General features: G+C 49.4%; 1 protein-coding gene across 1 annotated transcript in view; it reads right to left on the reverse strand.

The window, feature by feature from the left end:
- Positions 1-215: 215 nt before the first annotated feature.
- The window catches only part of Plpp3 (phospholipid phosphatase 3), a 72,971-nt gene continuing 55,445 nt past the window's right edge, over positions 216-17,741 (reverse strand). The window contains exons 5-6 of the mRNA XM_003464068.5: positions 13,738-13,914; positions 216-2,095 (exon numbers count right to left, since the gene is read on the reverse strand). Of these exons, the coding sequence (XP_003464116.1) occupies positions 1,970-2,095; positions 13,738-13,914 (303 nt within the window). The 3' untranslated portion in view covers positions 216-1,969. The remainder of the gene's footprint in view (positions 2,096-13,737; positions 13,915-17,741) is intronic.

Genomic DNA, 17,741 nt, shown 5'->3' on the forward strand with positions numbered 1-17,741 from the left:
AGACAAGAGTTGTTTAGAAAGGCTTGAGATGAGGGCAGAGCCACAGCCTCACTCTACAAACAGCTTCTCTCCTCCAGCCACGATGTTTCCCATCGAGGGAAGTGGGAGGGCCCCTGTGAGGAGGCGCCATCGAAGCCCCAGCCTGCCACTTGCCCCATCTGCTGCCCACAGGTCCGCACAAGACAAATACCTGCCACGCCGCTGGCTTCCAAAGCTTTCCTTAGTTGTGTTATGAGCTTTTATTTAAAAAGCACATTTAATACAAGTATAGTTTCGCAGATACAAATTTTCACTTTGTATGCTACAAAAGTCTTTGAATATTATTCTCTTTACAAAATGGAATCTTACAAAAATACTGACAATTTAATGTTTTTATACAGTTTCTCTAGTTGCAGTTATTCCTTTCATTGTAAAACAGTGGCTACCACAGAGCTATGATATTTTAGTCATGATTTCAAAAACAATTAACTCAATGCTTTTTTAAGCAGCTAAAGTAAATAACACAGGTCAAGACACAGTTTATAATCGTAGTGGATATAGCTAAAATTGTCTCAGAAATAATATTTTACATAGTTAACTTTTAATGTTTTATACATTATTTATATAATATTTATATATAAAAATCATAGCTTGCTATATGTTGAAATGAAAGGACGGATTCTGTAGTAAGGATGTGCAGGTGGTTGACCCATATGGTTCTGTGTAGCCCTTTGAAAGGTTTGCATCCAAGGCTGAAAAGCATTGCTTCCTTCCTCCTTTCCTCAGAGGTTCAAGAGAAGAGGTCCCTGCTTACCGCCTAGAGTGGGACCTCTCTTGGAAGGACACTTGTGGATGGAGGACAAGGAAAGCTCTCTGCGGAGATTTAACCCATGTGTTCTGCCCAGCAGAACCTACCAAGAACTGCCCTAGGGGTCAACCCCAAGACAATAGTGCTTTAAAAGCTCAGCATGAGCCTCTCCCACAAAGACCCTCTCCACTCCATTACTTTGAAGGACAGCCTCTTAGGCCTGAAACCATCTGCCATTCTGCCGTTCTGGCTTGAGGTTGCCAAAAGAGTGGTCACCTTTCCCTCTGCCCCTCTGCTCCCCTTCTCTTGCACAGAAGCCAGACTATGCCGCTGCTCATCTCTGGACCCTCACCAGAAATCCTGGTAGGCACATAAAATGATTTCAAGGGAAGGCACGGGAACCAAAGTCTAGCCATTTCTAAGTGTGTAAGTGCTTGGTGATTCATGTACACAGCGGCATCCTGTGTGTGGCATTTCTCCATCACAGGATGACGAGTCAAAGAAGACAGGAGGCTTCATGCCCTCCATCTCTCCTGAAATTGTGCTATTTGTGAAGTTCACTCTTTCATAAAGTCTCCTAATCTCTAGTGTGAGGGATGTGGCTGTGGGCCTGTGGCCTGCAAAGGTGACAAAGGCCTGAGGACTGGGAGTTTGGATTTGGGGTCTGATTCCTGGACCAAGCAAATGTGCTCATTCCTTATGTTTAAAAAATACAATAGAACCTCCTGCACCAACATCACAGTGGAGAATCAAGTGGGAGGGGCAGAAGGCAGGGAGAGGGGAGCTCCACAGCCAGGTCCTGCACTCAGTGCAATGGCTCTGTGTGCTCCCACATGAACCTGTGCTCTTCTCCCAGACCCGGGGCTTCTCTGATCACAAGAAGCCCAGTGGCCTCTGCTTACATCATCTTTCCATTTGCTCCTGCATGGGCCGGGTTCACTAGAACATGAACACAGAGCCCACTGCACACCCGCAACTCGGCACTCGGCATCAGTCTGCTGTCGTTCCCACACAGGTGAACACAACAGCCTATTCTGGAAGGCCACAGAGGAAGACTTTTTAAAAAATCAGTTGGGCGAAAAGTTTTTCCCTACATTCTACTGTCTGATGAGATTAGAGAGAGCAGCAAGAACTTGCTGTCAGCAGTCACTTTACAGGACCCACATGGAAGGCGGGTGGCACCTACACCATGTTGTGGCGACTGTTCCTGTCGATGACATCCACCGGGGAGAGGACCTCCTTCCTCATCGCGGCAGGAGGCAGGGAAAGGGTCGACTTAGTCTTGAAGAGGTCCGACACGAAGAATACCTAGGAGCACAAAGAGATCCAAATCAGTCTTCAACATCCAGGGTCTGGGGCAGACACAGGCCGAGGGAAAGGAGGAGGGACAGACTGTTGGCAAAGGCAGCCCCAAATCACAGGGAAAGGCCCCAGAGACCATGCCATTCAGTCTGATTGTTCAGATGGGGAAACTGAGTTCCCCAGAAGAGTAGTGATATGCCCTAGGTTGAATGAGAATAAAATCTAGTTTTATGGACTCTTAGTCCAGTGCACTATATTTGCAAACCTTATTTCCTTATTTCTCAAGGGAGATGGAAGATAAGTTCCTAAACCAGGGAAATGAGTCATCATTAGTCATTGATCAAATCACACTACAATCCCTTTCCTCACTATGGAATCCAGGGTGGAACTGAGAAAGAGCAGCCGATATGAATTCCTGTCAGTCACAGCTGGAGCAAGGACATAGTGGTGACCCCTTTATCCTGAAAACTCTATGATATCAAGCATTTGATGGGGTCGAGAAGCCAGAGCCTTGTTGCCTGGGAGTCAGCGACTAGGCTAGAGAAAGCATCAAAGACAGCCTCCCATCCTTGCAACTAGACTTTGTCCTCTTCCTTGTGATCACTGGGAACATTCACTGGCACCCACCTGCACGGTCTCAGAATGGCTCTGACAGACTTGCCATCTCTGTGACCTTGAGAGAAAAGATGCAAGACCTTGAGGAATTACCAGACCCAGAAAAATGTCTGCTCTGCACTAGATGTCAAACTAACCCACAGACATTAATCTGGGCCATTTAGCTGCAGGAGTTTTCTTAGTAACCATAAATGGGGGCTGCCAATCATGTGATTTAAAAGGAAATACAAGACTAGGGCTGAGCTGGAGAACTCAACTCTTTCAAAATCCCTGCACACCACAATCTTCTGAGCTGACCTGGCCCTGGCATCACCTGTAGATGGTGACACACTCACTAGTGATGGTGATACTGCCACTTCTTTCTAGCCACCTGATGGGCATTGAAATAGATTATATTTTGGTACTAGAAATCGAGTCCCAGTGAGGCACTGTGCCACTCAGCTAAACCCTTGGCACAGAAATAAGAGTTCTGAGTAAGACATCACCAACACTGGAGCTCTAGAGCCAGGACCTGGTCACAGGAAGGCCTTGGCCTACCTGGCAAATGGATTTCCACAGCAGCCCTGTTGCAGCAACACAGGGAGCAACAAACCAAAGCAAGAAACTGGAGGTGCTGGTTACCAGAGAGAAGGTACAGGGTGGCTGAAAAGGAGTCTCCAAGAAGACTTATGCATTTCACTGTAGAGCCCTCCGCGCTTTCACAGTTTGTACCTGTTACATACAGCGCCCATTGAAACGTTAACTATTTTTGTAAAGTGAGGCTGTGTTCTATGCTACTCTCAAGAAAATGGAATATTAGCTAAGAAATGTAATGATCAATTCACTTACAGCCAGAGCCATTCGGTGTACCATTCACAAAGGAAAACAACTGGGCCTTTTCTCCCATTCTTTTCTAAGGAAGTTAGAGCAGGGACCGCTTGGCACAGAGAAGTTTGTCTGCTAAGGAGAATCAAACCTGAGAACAGGGAAAAACAGACCAGCAGTCTCCTCTGCCTGGAAGCTCTGGGCATCCCAGAAAAGGCAGTCCCTGGTAAGTGGCCAGAGGGGCCCTCAAGTGCCCCAGCGGAGGGAGATGCCAACAGACAGGACTGAAGTGAATGTGCCATAGTTCGGTTTCCAGCCCCTGTCCCCGGTGTCTCCATCTGTCTGCAGTGGCTGGACTTCGGGACTGTCAGGACAGGCACACAGTATCTACTTCTCTACCTGGCAAACGGCCCTCTCTTTCATCTTTTATCTTACAGGAAGTGGGTTCACGCGATCCCTCCATCGCCGATTCTCACTTGTACTGGACTCATGAAGGGTCCTCACTGCCCGGATTTCTTCTTTTCTGTTTCTTTCCTCCTGCTGCTTCTCTTCCTTCCTCTTCCTCTTCTCCCTCTACTTCTCCTCCTTCCCTCTCTCTCCTATCCCATTGAGGCCACCCCATCTGCTGTAGGCAAATACAGCAGGGAACGGCTCACTCCTCCCAAACACACGGCCCCCCTTCAGGACCTGAACAGTCTACCCCTCCATCTCCTGGATGACCTTCCATTGTACCTGGTCTCACAGCAACCACACATAAGGTCCTATTTTCCTAACTTCAAGACAAGAATAATACAAAGAGGAAAGCACGTAATGAGTCAAGAAGACCTAAACCCATGTTGGTTCCATAGTGCAGTACACAGAGATTCTTCCTGTGATATGTGAGACCTGAGAGTCATTTCTATGCCTTGACCATGTCTCATGCCCCAAGCCTTGCTGTGGGCTACACCCGCCAATGGGAAGCCAAGCCCCAGGATCACCCACACCACTGGGCGGGGCCTTGCACATCCACGGTGTTCAGTCAATATTTGTTGCTGAAATTCTAAAGTTCTCTCCAGGAAGTGGGAGGCAAGCACTTCGGCCTTGGCCCTCCTGGCCTGTGCAATGTGTACGGTTTTGGGGACGTTCACATTAAGACACCACCCCACACTGCCAAGCGGCGAGATGAAGGGCTGGGTTGGTCCGCAGAATGAGCCTCCAACTGGACTCTGATCTCAGGGTAGCTTGAGGTTACACCAACACTTTGAGGGGGGATCATGAAACACGATCTGAGATCCAGTCCTCCTAATGCCTGAGCAGCTTAATAAACAGAGCACGGGGAAAAGTGAAAGCGAGCTGGTCTGGAGAGCTCTCACTTCCTACAGGTGATGATCTACCAGAGGTGCACCAGAGGCCCAGACTGGGGAAGCCCAGCACAGACCCACAGCTATCACAATCCACAGGGCACATCTGCTCAGCGACAGCCCACACACCAGCCCTTCCCTGCTTCACGAGGAACTCACTAGGCCTTAGCAAACGGGGGAACTAGGCTGAGAGGAGGTCACGGTTACTCAGTCCAGGACATTTGCTTTCAATTTAACTTCTCTGATTCTTTGACTTTTATGAATTTATTTTGAAAAAAGAATGAATGTGATTCATAAACACATATTATACTCCTGCTGTGTGTAAGCCCCAAGAATATAAAGGCAGAGTTCTTCACCCTCCAGAAGTTGACAGACCAACGAGAGAGAGGCAGGGAAAAAGTCAACCACAGTATCCTGTTTGAAGAACCATGATAGAGGGAAGCACAGTGCCAAAGAAGTGCAGGGTACCTGGCCTGTGCCCTACACTGTTGGAGGGAGCTGGCCTCAGAGGGCTTCTTTCAAGGGCAGATAGCTGAGCTTCGCTTTAAAGACTACAGAGCAGCCAGCCAGACGGTGAAGCAGAATGCATGCTGAGGAGCTGCCAGAAGCTCAGCCAGGCTGGGCTCATGAAGCCAGGGAGCTGCTGGCCCAACCTTGAGAAGCCTCCTTGGACCCACTCAGCTGCTCAAGTCTCAGGCTGGGGCCCTAGGAATCATCGTCAAGGCTTCAGCAGGGAATCTGCATGTTGGAAGTGCCTACACTGGGGTCTCGTTAGCATCTGAAATGCAGAAGGCTCAGTGAGGTACAGTGGGCTTGAAGCAGGGCTGCAGAGTCTAGGGGAGGGTGAGGCCTGACCTCTACCCATACCAGGAAGGCAAGAGGAAGAGGTGGGTTCGGAAAGGTTGACACGCGGGCTTCAGCTGATAGAGGGGGTGGGCATACATGTGGGTGGGTAACAGCTGAGAGGGAAGCAGTGCTTTTTATTTTCTAGTTCTGTTTTTTACTCTAGAAATCCACGCACCACTTTCCATGAACATTGCTAATATGCTTAGGGAAAAAACAATAGTTCTGCTTTCTTTTGCCTGCTGTATTTTGGCTTTCTCTGATATGGTGTTGGGGAGGTGATTCTGACCTCCTGTGGAGTCAGAACATGCTCAGATCTAGAGGTGGAAGACGATCGGATTTATCCAAATGCTAGACAAGGTAGCTCTTCCTTGGCGAGCAAGACACAAGATGACACACAAACAAGGTCATGTGAAGCTCAAGGAAGCTCGATCACATGACCAGGAGATAAAAACCATTCAGGGAGAGAGGCAAACCCTGCCTGTCACTACTACCTAATCCTCCTCCATCCCACATCTGATCATACAGCACCAAAAAAGTATCTCTTTAAAGTAGGGCACAGTGGCTTTCAAATACAAGTTTTGCCATTTTCAGCCCAATACCTACATGAGGGACACAAATATATCTCAGGGGTCACTCCAAGGGTGATAGGAAGTCCTACAGGTTGGAATTCTGGCATATTGGCCTGTGTGTTCAGTGTCAGGCTACACAAAATCATTTCTTTTTCTCTACCCCTTATGCACAAAGAGAAGGGAAAAAAAGAACTAGAAAAAAAGAAAAGGATAGTGGGAAAGTAGGAATAATGAAGAACGTGAAAGAATGTACAGAAGCTGCCAGTAGAGACCCGCTAGACAATAAGATCTGCTTCCCAAGACCTCCGTACCTGGGGCTATTTTGGGCAGCGAATCAGCACACTGAAAAAGGTAGATACTTCCAATGTCACTGTCAGCATCTGTCTCTTCTGGAGACGCCATTCCCTTTAAAAAAGCCCCCAGATCCTCTGCTGGGATCCATGCAGACCAAAACAAAGAAGTGTCTACTTCCACTGTGGTGGGTGGCTGAGTCAGCAATCTCTGAGTTCACTTTATTAAGGGCAGATTATGGCAACACAACTGCCTTTAAGTGTTTCTGGAGCCCTGCAGTGTTTTGACTCCTGGCAGTGTACAAGAGAACCTGAAGACAAGAATCACATCCTCATGCACTGAGAATCATATACACTCCACTGAGCTTGGATACCAGCACAGGGCAATTGTCTCTGAGAGCAAAAGATTCTCAGAAGCAGAAGAAAACGCAGCTGGTCTTCTGGTATTTCTCAGGATGCAGTCAGTACTTCATCCCTTTCAGAGTCACTGGGCTGCTTCTTGAAAAAGCAGATTCTTGGGGGCAGTGTAGACCTATGGAAGTGTGGCCTGAAATCTGCATTTGTGCGAGCAGTGCATGTGTTTGTTGTACAGACGCATGCTGACATTAGTGAACAGTCTGTGGAGAGGGAAGACGGCCTCCCGTTCTTGATGCACCACTGCACAGCTGTGTGTCAACAGTCTGCCCGAGATCATTTGGGAAAGGCTCCTTCTCCTTCTCTCCTTGGTTTCCACCCCGGACTTTAATCACCTTCCATCTCAGTGCCAGGCCATACATGATGTGTGTGCTTTACATGCCGTGTCACGTTCCTCCTTCTGGACTTTGAGCTACTCGACAGCTGGAGTGTTTTGACTCATCTTTGTTTGCAGAGCCCTCAGTCACAGCTCCACCCCACCCTGTGTGGTGACAGAGCCTGGGGGTACTGCTCCTACATTTGGTCCAGTGTGTGGTGGCTGTGGGACCCTTTGTAGCTTTCCGGTGTACACCACTGAGCAATTAGGCAGATTGAAGAAAAAAACCTTCTCAGCAGGAGAAAGCCCTGGGGACATTCACACTCACACCTAAGGTATAGTGCGTGTTGTCTACGTAAAAGGTGTCCCCTCAGTAAAGGCTGTCCACATCCCATGACACTGTAAATGTGCTAGTATCTGTGCTATGACTTCCTGGTGCATCCGAGAGGAATAAAATGGGGCAGAGGGTGTCAAACCTGAGTCACGCAGCAGGGTCTAGTCCCAAAATGGCTATTTCTGGGCAACCCAACCTAAGTCACACCCTTGTGTAGTCTTAAACTGATGCAAGGTGAAGAGGCCTTCTGATTTCAGATGAACCATCTGCCAAAACAGTGTCCTTCTCTCATGTTTGCACAAGTGTGTGCTCACCAGATTGGGCACCAACCATCAGGAAGTCACCATCTCTAATCACTGGCCTGCCGCCATCAGCAGGTTTGAAAGCCAAGACAAAATAAGTAAGACTATCTTAGCTAAGTCTTACTGGTATGGGGATGCCACAGTTTGGTTAAGATGAAAAGGATATTTCTCATTGTGAGTCATGGTCAAGTGCTGTTTCTGCTCTTGAAATAACATCTCTTTTTAACTCTGAATCTTTAAGACAAGTGTAGCACATAACACAGCATACACATTCCCACAGCACACTGCCTGGTGTGTGTCACTCTGCATCTCTTAGTTACTGATTCCATATCCAAAAATCAAGTAAGGCACTGTCATCACTGTGCCAGAACCGGAAGGCTGCTGATGGGTGAGATGACAGAACACAACTCCCATCCTGAGTCTCTGCTCCTCACACACCCCACGCATCTCCTCACAAACTGAAGAGTGTTGTGGAGCTGGCTTCCTCAGGGCCAGAAGAGACTCGGGAGGTTATGGTACCCAGGCAGCCCTCGGACAGACAATAAGCGCATCTCCTGTTAGAGAAGACAGCTCACAAATCCCCAGCATGGACCCTGCCTGCTTGCAGCTGCTGTTCTAGCCACTGAGAAGGACTCAGTGGTCAGCAATGGGCTCCCTCCATATATGCTTGGGTGTGCGCTGCCCTCTCACCAGTTCACTGGTCTTTGCAGCTGAACTCTCCCTCACACTGGCCCTCTTTCTGTCTCGCTCCCCAGGGTCACCTTGCTGGGGCAGAGACAAAGGATGCCCTCGCCCTTCCCCACATCCTGGAGGAAGATGGCCCCACACAAAAGAGCACTCACTGGGCCACTCCCCCGGGAAGAGGCAAACCAGGAAAACTGCTGTGTGTTTATGAAACCCGCCTGCAGCTGCTTCCTGTTGAGCCCACAGCAATGGCGGCCTGGCCCTCCCTGACCCCTCCCATGGACCCCTCATTAGCCATCTGTTACAGGGTCAATGCAGAGGTGACCAGATATGTAAGTTGTCACCAGACAGGAAATAAACTGATGTCTGTCCCTTCATCTGATCTGCGGGTGAGCCGAGCTGTGGCGTTCGCATTGCTGGCAGGGATGACTCTCAGGGTGCAGGTGGGAGAAGGCTGGGAGACCTACCACATGCCCATGTGTACATCTGTCTGCCTGTTTGTCTATCTGTGGCTCTATGCTGGCAAGCGAGCAAGAACAGAGGGCAATATGTCTAGGAACCTTTGGATCTGTCTTCATGTTCTGCTGTCTGGGCTATGGTTCTCAACACTGTCCTGTGCCCCTCTGGTCACATCTGGGGAGGTGTGGCTGGTGTGCAGGGCTGTCTGGTGTCCCATATGCATGTCTCCTCATGCTGAACCCAGGACACTGGGAACTTTGCATCTGCATCAGTTTGCAAGGTCTTCTCTTTCTGGAAATCACTTAACTAGTGAACAATAAGAAAGGCACCGAACTCACCCCCACATGTCATGTGACTTCTGTCTAGACAAGTCTGCTTGTTGTGACATGACCAGGCTTGGTAGACTCTGTAGAAGTGCCTGGCTGTCATAGTCTGTTGCCCAAGGCACTCGGTGACTGAACTGACCTCCTAGGGTAACACACGATGTCACAGAGGGCTACAGGACAGCCCAGGGTCCCCAAATACAGGGCTCCCTTACAGGCTTTGCAGGGACAGGGTCACCTAGGGGAGCAGGTCAAGCTCAGTCACACATGCTGCAGAGGCCCCCTGCCCGTAGATCACAGAGCTACAGGGCCTCCAGATTCCATGCACAGATGGGGATGCCGAGCTCCAGGAGGAAGTATTTTGCTGAGGTCACAAGCCAACTTGTCCATCATGATTACCCAATGCTTACCAAGCATCTTTTACACACAGCCAGCATACTAGGCATTGCCAGTATAGACCCAAAAGGTGAAGTCATGGGTTCTGTTCTAAAGACACCCACAATCTAGTTGGGGGGGCAGATATAGGAGCTGGTAACTGACAGAACAGATCAAAAGCCTTGGCACCAAGAAAGTGCTGGTAGCTTTGGGAGCCCTACAAGAAAAGTAGACAATTCTGTCCTCAGGGAATAAAGAAGACACGGTGAGCTGAAGAATGATCCCCCTCAAAGATGCCCTCAGTCTACTCTCTGGAACCTGTAACAATACTACCGTCTACAACCCAGTGGACTTTACAGATGAGGTTAAATTAAGGATCTTGAAATGAGAGCTGATCCTGGGTTAATGCAGTCCTAAGGGTTTTTGGCAGGAGCCTCAGAATCTCAGATGAAATGGCAGACAGTAAAACAGAGGCCAGAGAGGATAAGAAAAACCCGAAGACTCCATGAAGCTGACTTTGAACATGGAGGAAGATGCCACGAGCCAAGGAATGCAGGTAGTTCCGGAACTGTCAAAAACAAGGAAGGCAGATGTTCCCTGAACCTCTGAATGGAATGTAGCCCTGCCAACACCCTGATTTTAGCCCACAGGGGCATGCTTCTAATTTCTAGTTTCCAGACCTATAAGAAAATACATCTGTGTTGTTCTAACCCACTTAGATTTGTGATGATTTGTGACAACAGCCAAGGGAACTGATACATGAAGGCTTCATCAGCAGTGAGATGAAACTGGATCTGTGCCCCATCAGAGGGGGAAAGTAGTCAAGGTTAAGAGCTTGGGGAATAGGAAAGAGAAGAGAAGTCTGGCACACCTGGTGATGCAGGGTGGGGGGTGGGGGGTACGGCCAGGGGCAGCTTGGGTCTGGTAGCACTGGCATGATGTCAAGATTGTCAGGGCTTGATTCTGACTACTCCAGCTTCTCTCTGAGTGACTTAATCCTACTCAACTGCTTTTTTCTCATTTTAAGTGATGCTAGTGACAGAAGCTTAGAGTTTGGGTGGACTGAAGATGACAATGTGTAGAAAGCCCTTAACAGAGTGATGAGCCAGGGCTATCAGTGAGCTCTCAACAAATGCCACTGAACATGGTGCCTCTGGTTGGGGAGTAGTGTCCACAGAGGGTGGGCTTGCGGGCTCTGTTGTATTTGTGTCCTGCACAGTGACCTTGGCACTCCTCTGTGCCCTGACTTTCTGGAACCCCAACCTCCAGGGATGTCTCTGTTTCAAGAACACTGCATAAAGTTCCAGTCTCGCTGAGACAAGCTCTTGGCTTTTCCAAGGGTTCACTGATATGATCAGCCTTTTTTTTTAGCAAAAGTCCTGCCACACAACAGGCAGACTCCTGCCTTGAGGTGAGCGCACGACATACTGGATATTGATTCAGATGTAGAAGCGGTGAAGCAGACCCTCTGAACCTCCCAGGGGGCAGTGCTGTCCTCACCCGATGGCGTCCCCACCACGATTCTCGGTGGACACCATATTTGGTCCAGTAGGGTCTCATTTCTGTCTTCCCCCCAGTCAAGGCCAGGAGAACAAAATCCGGCACTCACAACAGCAAAGGGCACACACACTGCCTTGCTGCTTCTCACCTCTCCCTGCCCTAGCCTCTCTGATGGCTTAAAAATAGGACACTCAAGTAGCACCAGGATTCCAAGTCAGTTGGGGCCAGGAGGTCCTGTGTGCACTGAGCTGAAGGTCAGGCATTTAGGGGAGAATGACAAGACTAAGTCCCTGGCCCCATGTGTTCACAGCTAAATGGGCAAAAGACAGGTGAAGATATTTATTACCCCTTTCCAAGCAGTCTCTCCACAGTGACTCAGATTTTAAAAGGCAAAGTGATGACCGGCCAACCCCAGGCTCCAGAAGGGCCCCCTGACTCCCTAAACTGATACACACTCTGCAGCTGTCTGTATAGCCTTTGTTGGGGTTAGCTCTGGGTGGCCGTTGGCTTCAGCAACCTCCCCTTCTTGCCCAGTGCAGAGAACCTGGTTGCAAGTGAGTTGGAATCCTGCAGACAGGTGTCTCCCAGCTCTTTGAGCCTGGATGACTTAGGCAGCTCTCCCAGCCCAAGTGACCTTGACTGGAAATGGCCACATGTGGCTAAAATGACACAGTGGGCAAAGTTTTAGAAAGGTGCCAGCAAACAGTAGGTGCTTTAGACGAGCCAGGGCCAAATTCCTATCCCTTGTTGCCATCAGCCAGAGCCAATAAGGATAAAAGACAGATCCTTCGTTTCCCTTCTAGAAAATAAACCACGGTTCTCCCAAACATTCTGTCTAATTGCTCATGGCTGGGGCTCTAGGGTATAAAAGAGAGGAAGGCTGGAATGATCCCCACACCTTTTAATTTTTTTAATTGGGGGTGCAGGAGGCTCCAATTAGGGCCATGGCGCCAATGAGAAGGAAACAGCAGCAGGCCCCAAGGGCTGTTCTCCTGCTGAAAGCAGGGCTCACAGGGCACCAGCGGTGAGGGCACTCTTCCTGAAAACACCGCCTCTCTCCTGTCACTCCACATTAAAGGGCCAGGCACCCGGGCCAGGCATCTGGTGACAGCTGCTCTCATTAATGGTTTGCTCCATCAATTCTCTCCTTTCTGGCCTTCACTTTAAAAAAGAAAATGTAAACAACAATGAAAACAGTCCTGGAGACGGCCAATGCCTTAGGCAGGACATCTACCCCAAGGCTGACTGGCAGTTTGAATGCCGAGATGGTCATAGTGTCCTCTCTGACCCCCGACGCCCACTTCCTCCTCATCAGACCTTGCCCACCTGTCTCTCTGTCTGCTGCAGCCCTACTTGTTTCAAGCCCCAGGGCTTGGTCTCACTGTCCATGCAGCTGAAACGAGATTTCCTTGGGATCCTGGCCTGAGTCCCATCCCTCCCTGTGCCTTCAAGAGCCTCCTCCCAGCCGTGATCTCAGGAATGGGTACATCAGCTCCCCACCTCTACCCTGTTTTACTGAGTGCACTCTGACTCTGCCTGAGCTCGGATCCCCAAGAGCCTTTGGTAAAGATGAGAGAGTCGTGTATGTTTTTATATGGTGCCTGCCTGTCTGCAGGAGACACACCTCATCAAAGCAGTCACAAGCTGCACGCTGCCACAGGGAACAATGGTTACTTCTAGCAGACGGGTCTGCAGCTTGCCATAGAAAACAGGACTGGAGAAAGGAAGTCTAGACGTTTCTAAGCAGGTTAATGCTAACAACAGCAACCACCATGTAGGCTGCTTAGACACTCAGCCTTTACCAAGTTTGGGGTTCCTGCTAGCCTGGAGTGTGCTACTCATGCTAGGTCAGGGTTGCTGAATAAAACACTCAGTGTGCATGGAAAGCAGAGATCAGGGATGGAGGTTCATGAGGAATGAAGGGAACTGGCCCATTCATATGGGCAAGCTGGCATGTGGTCTCTCTCAAAATCAGTCCTAGAAACTTGTGCCAATGCTCACAGTCCAAGGCCAGGGGTCTCAGCATCCGGTAAACCTTGCCATTCTCCATGCGAAGAGGAGGCATTTTCCAGGGAGCAGAAGAGTTCTACTGAGGAGCATGTGCACACCAACGCAGTGTGTGAGTTCCAAGACTAACCCTGCTACTCATTTGACAAGAGACCTCAGGCAAAGTTCCTGCCTATACATCCTCATCTGTACAGTGAGGCAGGCAGGACCGCAAGCTTCTTCTAGCTGTAATACTCTGTAAGCCCAAACCTGAACTGATGGAGAAGAGGATTTACAGAACTTTTGCCATCAAAACACACAGGCAGGACAGACACAGAAATGCCTCTCAGGATCAGATGGTGTCCTGGTTGACACCAAAAGGGCAAGAGGGAGAAGGGCTCCCCCTCGCCCATGTCACTCACTGAGCCAGAAACACTTAAAAGCCTCAGTACTGACCTCTGCCTGCAGGCTGAGGGCCAGAGGCTACTTACTATGCAGCAGGACACCAGGGCTCCTTGGGCAAACCCTGCCAGGACATCACTTGGGTGGTGCTTGTGGTCAGATATGCGGGACAATCCCGTGTAGAAGGCCATCATGAGCAAGGTGAACTGCAGGAGGGGCCGGAGCAGGCGGGCACCTCTCCAGGTGAAGCGGGCCTGCAGGTACAGCTGGAGGGAGGAGACAAAAGAACAGATTCGATGTCACTCCTGACTCATGGGCACTGCAAATAGTGCTAACATACACTTTATTTCTGCTACTCTGATACAAACCAAACTGGTGGTACACTGCAATAGCACGTTCAGTTTGGACCAGTTATTGTAATGCAGAGCCGTGGGAGTCATGATAAAAAGTAAGAAAAAGGGAAATATAATATATGTAAATGGGTCTTTGCAGGCTGCTTGGCATACCACAGGCACTTGAATAAATGTTTCCCTTTAACTTCTTCTGGATGGAGTCTGATTAGAGAAAACAATTTATTCTACAATGGATGGTGACTCTCAACACGCTTGTGTGTTTCACTGGCGATTGGAGATGCACATTCCGGGTGACACCTGCTTCTCCCCATTGTCACGGAATTAAAATCCATGATGATAAAGGGAAGTCATCGTGATAGTCACAGCACATGCTCTGTCTGCTTCAAGAGAAAGCCACTCTGTCTGAGAGCAAGTTTCTAGATCACCACTAGGAATTGTGGATTTTCAATTAGCATGTAAGGAAACACATAAACCAGGCAGACAATGCCAGGGAACTTTCAAGTAGGAATCAACAGAACTGAGCTGGGTGGGGTGGAAGAGCAACCTGGAGAAAAATGGAAGGAAAAAAAACCATCTCTGGCTGAAGGAAAGAAGCTGAAATGACGTCAGCTGGGTATTGTCCCCTTGAAGTTATCTTGCTGCAGTTTCCGTTCAAACCTCTGGGCACAACCTACTTCCAAGGTTCCTGTGGGAACTGGGGAAATGAAGAGGAAGAGGCGAGGGGACGAGGCGAACTTCCGACTGCAAATCAAAGCACTGGGAGAGGCCAGGGAGAGGGGAAGAGCAGAAGGAGGACTGCGGTCTCCAGAGAGCCCTGCCCTTCCGGAGACAGTGTCACCTTCCTCTGGAGGTCAGGACGGCACCAGTGGGACCAGATGGGCAGAGCTCTGGGCGCCTGGGTCCGGCCATGCACGAGCAGCCCAGAGGTCCTCAAAAGAACCAGATGTGTGAACAGTGGGCAGCTGCAGTGTGGCTCAGTGTGGTGCCTGTCAAGCAAGCACAGGCCTGGGGCTGACCCCTAGTGCAGCCAGGAAGCAGGGAAAAGAAAGAGCAAGAAATGCTACAGTCATTCTGAGAATATATAAGCTTAATATTGGAGATTCTAAGAGTAACAAAAAACTGGTAGGAGGCCTTGTGGATGCTGCTGGCCGCTAAACAAATGATAAAAATCAATGTTTTCCTCTTATATAAATAATAAGCCATTAACAATCTAAAAGCAGTGATAAAATCATCATCATAATATCAAAGAAGATTAAGTAACTGGCAAATAACCTCGAGGGAAGATAAAAGCCAGAATCCGTAAGAGGTAGAAAGGACACAGAAATGAGGTCTCATACCCACCCCATGGAGTACATCGAGGACATGAACAAATGTCCTACTGTGTCTTATAGAATGTAGACGAGAAGTTGGGGCAAGATCAGTTCCTAAGGGAAAAAGACTGTTGACAAGAACCTAATTGAGTTTGTATCTGCCAGAAGTCAGGGAGACAGAGAGGGGATGGCTGAGAACCTGAGAACTTGCCATCACCCTTACCAGGACTTCAAACAGCTCAGCAAAAATTTAAGTATTTAAGCAAGGCATTAGTGCTCTGAAAAGTGAATCTGGGTGCTCTTTAAGGGCTTTGGGCAGAGCTGAGTCTCTCTGGACGGTGTGGATATTAGAGTGAACCCGCAGTGACAGGCCAGAGGCTTGTTGGCCTCTTTCTGCTAAAGTGATCTGTGGGTTAAGATTCTGCCATCACAGATCAAAAGATCCCTTCCTTCTGGGGAATGGGGATGGAGATGGAGATGGTCTTGGTGCAGCGCCAACTCAGCACAAGTCTTTAGAGCAGCGGCAAGGGTAGCAGGAGAAATAGTTGGATGCGGGTCATGCTGGGGTCCAGCCTTCCTCCAGCGGCTCAGCCTTGGCCAAGGTGGAGAGGAGAGGAGGAGGAGCCCAGGATTTCATGAGAAGACCCTTGCTGAGCCTCAGCTTCCTCCCATCTGTCCATAAGGACAAAGCACAAGATGATAATCAACAGACGATTTATTCTTTAACCACTTCAACTAGCCCCCAATTTTCCTGTTCCCCTCTCTGAAAGAATTACAGGTCCTCAGAAAAACGCCTGCTCAACCTCCTACCACCCCCTACCCTGGCTGGCTGCCCGTCAGCTTTAGGTTACAGGCCTTGGAATCCAGGGAGGGGCAGAGGAAGGGTGGATTTCCCAACCGGACAAGGCCACATCTCCCCTGCACTGACTCAGAGGACTTCAGGCTGGAGCTCCATGAAAGAAACCAACTGAGGAGAGAAATTCACAGGGAGAGGAAGAGCCCAGCATCAGAATAGCTCCAGGAAGGAGGGGGAGTGTGCATGAGTGAGAAGGGAGCTGGCGCCTTGGAAAAAGCCTTCCCGGGGAAAGCACTAGTGTCAGATGCACCTTGCTTTCCCATCCACCAATAAGCACGGAAGCCAGGTATATTCAGGAGCAAGGCTCGGGGTTAGGAAAAGAGTCAGGTAATTTCAGGATGAGAGTCCGGGCCTGGCCCTGTTGCTTACTAAATACGCAGTCTTTTAACCTCTCTACACCTCAGTCTCCTCATTTGTGAAATGGGGTGGGGATGGGGGGGGGTGACACGGTCTCCCCTTAGGCTTGCAGGGGTCCAAGGAGACAGCATGAAGCAGACCCTGATGGGCAGAGGAAGGATGCTCAAGTTTCAGAAATCTAGTTAACCCTTTCATCTTGATAAATAAGATTTGCTTAGCGGTGGAGATTTCACTAAAACAAGTAAATTATTGAAGAAAGAGACTGCAGTGACCTTCCATCCAGTGGCTCTGTCTGCCAGCTGCTGGCGACAGGCTTGGATGCTGACTGCAGAACCTGATAACCCTCCACCTCACACCAGTCTCACTGCTAAGTGAGTGCAACTTTGTTGAATTACAGCTTCACATTCACCACTCCAGGCCAGACATCTGGGCCTCTCAAGGACCCCAGAGAGCATCCTGCAGGCTGGGGACAGCCCAGTCACTACAAATTCTGTTCATTCCCAACCAAGGGGGCAAGGGCACGTTCCTCAAGACAGAAAGTCAGACCTTGCTGACCACAGCAAGGGTGCCAGGCACCTACCCTGTCCAGAACAGCTGGGATGTTTCTAGGACCAGAATACGAAGTGCCACACATCCCAAAAGGTCGTTTTAGAAAAAAGGTGATCAGAGCTGGAAACACAAAGCCTCCACCGTCACCCTAACCTCTCCCTGCTGGCCGCTGTCTTCCCTGTAGCTAAAGGAAAGACACTGGGACAAGGATCCAGCTCTAGGAACCCTTGTCCTGAACATCACTGGAATGCTGCAGCACAGCTGAGATCTGCAGTCCTCTCCTTGTAGTGTACCACGGTTTCACTTCCAACTCCTGAAACAGAATTGTGGAAGCAGTGGGGTTATGATAAAACGGTACCCATCTGCCTCCACTCTCTGAACTGAGGCATGTGAAAGTCCTCACTCCATAAATGGAGTTCTCTTTTTCCTCCTAATCCTAGCTTCCAAACTGGGGTCCTGCACAATAGGAATTCTAACAAAACCTGAGTGGGGGAGGGGTGAACCAGCTCCTCCAGTCTGAACCCTGCAGAGTCAGATTGTGGGTGAGTCACAGTCCGGTTCTTGCTAAGTCATGTGTTTGGTTACATGATTTGCAAACTGGGGAAACAGGTCTGCACTGTCTTCTCCTTTCATTTCCATTGCTCTTGGGAAAATTCTGCTAAAAGTGA

This window comes from Cavia porcellus, unplaced genomic scaffold, assembly GCF_034190915.1.
Source record: "Cavia porcellus strain 051 isolate PalLab524CR breed Dunkin Hartley unplaced genomic scaffold, mCavPor4.1 scaffold_25, whole genome shotgun sequence".
Lineage (NCBI taxonomy): Eukaryota > Metazoa > Chordata > Mammalia > Rodentia > Caviidae > Cavia > Cavia porcellus.